Below are 5,522 nucleotides of genomic sequence, written 5' to 3' on the forward strand. Positions count from 1 at the left end.
CTTCCTTCAATTTAAAAGCTCATTGGGGAGACTCAACATGCATTGCCCACAATGATACCTCAGTCAGCGGGAGGCACGGTATGCCACGTCGTCACCGAACTATCGACTTAACAGTGGGTAATCGGGAGATGGGTACCGTAAGAGAGAGTTTGTCGCTATTTCTCTCCGCGACCGTACGGCTGGGGCTGCAGGCGGTGATCGCATGGGTGGATGGTGCAATGACAATCAGTGGGGCCCGGCGATGAGACGCTCGGACAGGAGCGAAATCACTTTTCTTCGTCTATAAGAATCAATTAAATTTAAAGTTGTTTGATTTTGAAAAAACAGAAATAAACCTAAATATTTTTTAACATATATAATAGTCCAATCATAGTAAGTATCAAAATTTCATTATTTGAAATATTCTTAACAAAAATTAATTCTTCTTGCATGTCTCTATTGCTTATAATTCATAAACATATGTAAATGATTTATATATAATATTTGTCTTTCATTTGGCAGGTTCTTCCCATTAATCTTTCTATAAATAATTTAAATTTAATTCCTTATTCGTGATAGTATACTGTGTTTTATTAAATATTAGGTATTATTAAAAAGGCATATTTAAAATTGCCGAGTACATACAAATTATCAATCTAAGATAATTTTTTCCGTTTAATTATTATAAAATAATCCATTCTTGGAGATAAATTTTAAAATGGTTCATCAATATTAGTAACAAATCAAGTATAACTTCTTTAATGGAACAAATTCTTCTATTTTTTATATTTTTGTATATTTAAATTATATTTTCTAACAAATATATCAATATTCAAATAATAGGAAGCAATATGGTCTCTAATATTTTATCAATATAAAAATGTTTAAAATTAAAAAATAAAATAAAACTTAATTTATGTCATTTACTTTCGTGATGATATTTTAAAGTTTGGCACCTTTGTCTGCACAAATATAATAAAAGAACAAATAAATATTAATTTTTATTTAATTAATTAGAATGAAAATCTAGATGAATAATCAGTCTAATTTTTAAAAAAAAAACTATGTAAGCGTTTTAATAGCGGATTGATTTGGTTTTATTGTTATTGATAAATCATTATATTTTTTATTTTTATATCATTTCACTTATTTTATAAATAGGGATGATTGGTAGAAATAAAATATAAGACAATTCTCTTTCTTTACTACTAAATATCAAATTTTGTTAATAATCATGTCAAATTAAATACTATGATTCATAAAATTAATCTACCAAAACTAACATGTCAAATACAAAATCTAAATTTTTTCCATTAAAAAATACGAATAGAATTTGAAGGTCATCATGTGAGAGAATAGCACAAAGAGGAAAAAGGTCCGTGAAACCTAAAAAAAAAAAAAAAAGGAAAGACACATATTACAAGTAAGAGAAAAGGGGTGCGTGGGACATCGATAAAAAAGGGGTAGGACTAGAGATAAACGACTATGAGAACATATTTTTTTTTGGGAGAACAATACGGAAACAAGTTGATTAGGTTTAAAAATAAAATATATAATTAAAATTTATTTTTAAAAATCTATAACAAATAAAATTAAAACTATCTAAAATTAAAAATAGACCTTTAAAAACAAATGAATATGAATAAAATTTTAAATATTAAAAATCAAGGTCGCACTATAATTGGGGGCCTATGTAGTAGGGCTGCAGGCATAGGCCTATACCTTGAATGGACTGGCATCGCCTAGAGCTCATTTGAACCTCCAAATCTAATTTATCTTTGCACAACAAATCATATTCGACTCATTAAATAATAATATTTTAATAGATTCTTTTAAAGATTCAACTAGACTCGAACCTAGGCTAAATCTGAATCAGACTTGATCTGGACCCGTAATTGAATTAACATGTCAGTTACCCGATTACATAGGAGTCGGGTCAGGTATGATTCAAGGGGCTTGTTAACTGTTGAATCGATGATTCAATGGACGATCAATTGTCAGTTTTTTTTAAAAAAAAATAATTTTAAAATTATCTGTTGAATCGGCGATTCAATTAACTGTTGAATATTGTAATATTTAATATTAATTAATATATTTTGCTTTTTTATTAAAATTAAAATTAAAATTTCAATTAATTTATAATGATTGATGTGTGACTATTAAACTTTTTTATTAAAATTAATTTTTAAATTTTTTTTATATAGGACTATTCTAAAAAAATACAATCTATTTGTTTTGAATTATTTTATTTAATCTTATTTAACTCTTTTAATTAATATTAATAGTCTAATTTTATTCATTTAATATTGAATTTATAAAAAATATTTGTATCCAATAATAAATTTATCAAAAATATAATTTGTTTAATAGTACAATTATATATGTATAGCCTCAGCCCCTAGCTTGGTCTAAATTGGACCCTATAATTGGATCAATGAGCCAGTTCTGACACCCATAATTGGATCATTGAGCCAGTTCTGACACCCGTAACTAGATCAATGAGCCAGTTCTGATAGTTGAACGCGGTTTTAATCGTTGATTTTTTTTATAAATTTAAAATTTTTAAATATATTTTTAAAATAATAATAATAATAATAAAGTATTATCATCATCATCAACTATGAATTGTTAGTTCTGATCATAAACTATAATCGTATAACCGTCTTAAATGATTAAAATTAAGAATTGATGTTTCAAGAATCGTCAAACTGACAGTTCCGAATTGTTAAATCGTGGGTTCTAAACCGTGATCGAATTTAGAGTACTCAACGACCACATATATATATATGGCCAATAAAACCCAAATTGGAGAGGAATGTCGGCTAACCAAAGTTTACATTGACCGATAAAGGGGGCTGATCAATGCAAGCATCCCCCATATGAACACTAATCTATAACAGCGTCCCTAGCTGACAATCAATACAAGGGACCATATGTGAAGAACAATACAATTACATTGCCACTCTTCCCCATCCACAACACCCACCAACCACCCAAAAGGAATCAAAGTCTTTTCTTTGCCACAAAACAACAAAATCCCATGGATCCACACACCAACCGTGAAGTCATGAACCACCCACCCACCTTCTCAGTTCAGATGAAATTCTCAAGAGAGGCAAAGAGGGCAGTGAACATGAAGAGGAGAGAAGGCATAATCAGCACTTTGTTTGGAAGCAGGGCTGCATCACTGGCATCAAAGTTCCCAGTACCAGTGGGGACAACTCCGAACACCCCCCCAGTCCCTGTGGTGGTGCTGGGAGTGAATGAGCTAGAGTTTGTTGGCATGCTACTAGTGCCTTCTGGAGTGGTTGGAGTCGTTGAGGAGCCTAAAGCACTGATGCCATGCGGGACACGATAGAGTTAGAGCTGTTTTGGTACACATCTAAAGAACATGCTCAAGAACGTAACTTTCAAGGTTTCCAAGATTTCACAAATATTTTTTTTCATATTTAGTTTATGATAAATGAATGATGTCTTATGTCAAATATAAATAAAATGATTGAAATGAAAACTATTTTTTTTGTTATCATAAAATTAAATATTTTTAAAATCTAAAAGGAGGATGATTAGACCTGTTATGCTATATGAAAATGAATATTAGATCTGAATACAAGATGAGATTTATGACAATATTAAAAATAAATATACAGGCATACAATAAACATATACTTAGATGATTCAAAATAAAAAAAAAATTAATTAACAATGATCAAATGAAATAAAATTTATTTATGGGATATAGTTTTATGATTATTATTGTATAATTAATTTATGTTAAATCTAGATGAATGAGATAAAAAAAAACTTTGAATTTTCTCAGATTTGAAGCCTTTTGCTTCAAAGGAACAAAAGTTCTCAGACTATGCAATTTCTGACCAAAATAAGGGTAGGAAAAAACAAAAAGAAGTAAATACCTGGGAGTGGCAGTGTAGCTGCAGCCATTTCCTCCTGCAACCCCTGAAGAAGATGCATATGGATCATAAGAAGAAGAAGAAGAAAGTAATGAAGGAGATGCATTGGGATTGAGTGACTCACCAGGGTCAGTCGAGGAAAGCACAGCCGTGCCACTGAAATCACAGGCGTCCTGTGCCTGCCCTTTCCTTTGGTAGTAGCTGTTGGCAGCGTAGGAGCAGTGAGCGAGCACTGTGTTGGGATTGTAACAAGCTCCATTTTGGAGAATGGGAGTGCAGTCAGCTCCAGCTCCACAAGCGAAGTCCAGTGTCTTTTGCAGGGCAGTGGTGCTCATGTCAGATCTACAGACGCACCAAGCAGCATCTGAAAAAACAAAGGAAAAGAAGAAGAAGAAGAAGAAGAAGAAGAAGAAAGGAAACACGATTTGAAGAAGGAAGAAATAGGGAATGCTGATGTAGAGGTTAACTACCTGAAGGGCTAAGAGAGGAGAGAGGTATGAGGAGTATGAGGAGGAGAAGTAAGAAGGCAGCCATGATCGGGAGGGCAAAGGAAGAGAGATGGAGGAACCTCCAAACCTTGCTTCGTTCTGCTGTCTCTATTGATAGAGAGCTACTGAGCAATGGCAGTTGTAACATCCATAATTCTCTGCATATTTATTACAACATGCTCAGTTACAGCCCTAACTATTGTAACACCCAACTTACAGTTTGAGGGGCTCATAATCTAGAGTTTCTCCCATAATTTTGGTGCTCGAATCTCCAAAACTAAGAGAAGTCAGTCGCTCGAATTAACCTTCTTTCTGTTGCTTGTTCACTCACAATTACATTGATGTAACCACACTATATTATTTGACGATGTATATGAATAATAGCACCCCTCTCAAAAACACAGCAACAGCATAGGCTCCTCAAGAGCAATGTTATGCAAAAAGGTCAAATACAACCTAATCGTGGAGTGTAGTTATAGATACCCTTGAGAAAGAAGGTCAGATCTTCTGATCCAGAATTATTTTAGATCAGAAGAATTCTTATTCATTCATTGGATGGGTGAACTAGATCCCACTTGTTAAACAAGTGGGATCCAGTCCATCCAATCAATGAATGAACAAGGGATTAAGACTGGTCCAGGGATCTGGGATCAGAGGATCCCTGCCCTTGAGAAAGTGATCTGATCCCTTCTAGGTCAGCCCCCAACTCCATGTCACTCACGTTAGCATTATCAATATACATGACATCAGTCGAACTTTCGGTTTGACCCGAACTCTCGAATCGCTAGTGTGACTCAAGCTCTCAGTAGAACTAGCACTATAGCTTGACGCTCAAGGACTCAACAACCCGAGCGCTTAGGCATCTCAAGTGTTCGGTGGCCCAAGCACCCCAACTCAACATCAAGTGCTTGATAGCCCGAGATTCTCAACTTGATATCAAGTGTTCAGTAGCCCAAACACCCCAAATAGGCATTAGAGTGCTCAATGATAAGAGCACCTTGACGCAGCATTCCTAGTGCTTGATTGCCTGAACACCCTTGGTTTGACACCTCGAGTCAACCCCACTCAAGGTCATGCTCGAGCTTTGTACCCGACTAGTCCCTCTGAGCATCTTAGGTTTTCTGTAGCCCCTCGGCCTAGTTTC

At 33.9% G+C, this 5,522-nt stretch overlaps 1 protein-coding gene across 1 annotated transcript; it reads right to left on the bottom strand.

The window, feature by feature from the left end:
- Window positions 1–2,784: 2,784 nt before the first annotated feature.
- LOC122026885 (PLASMODESMATA CALLOSE-BINDING PROTEIN 3-like) lies at window positions 2,785–4,645 on the bottom strand. The gene is made up of 5 exons (XM_042585614.1): window positions 4,596–4,645; window positions 4,361–4,536; window positions 4,015–4,254; window positions 3,894–3,936; window positions 2,785–3,313 (listed from the first exon to the last, which is right to left on the bottom strand). Exons 1-5 carry the CDS (start codon window positions 4,628–4,630, stop codon window positions 3,073–3,075), a joined length of 735 nt encoding a protein of 244 aa, XP_042441548.1. The 5' UTR covers window positions 4,631–4,645; the 3' UTR covers window positions 2,785–3,072.
- Window positions 4,646–5,522: the final 877 nt, after the last annotated feature.

The sequence above is a fragment of the Zingiber officinale genome, chromosome 1A (assembly GCF_018446385.1).
Source record: "Zingiber officinale cultivar Zhangliang chromosome 1A, Zo_v1.1, whole genome shotgun sequence".
Taxonomy (NCBI): Eukaryota; Viridiplantae; Streptophyta; class Magnoliopsida; order Zingiberales; family Zingiberaceae; genus Zingiber; species Zingiber officinale.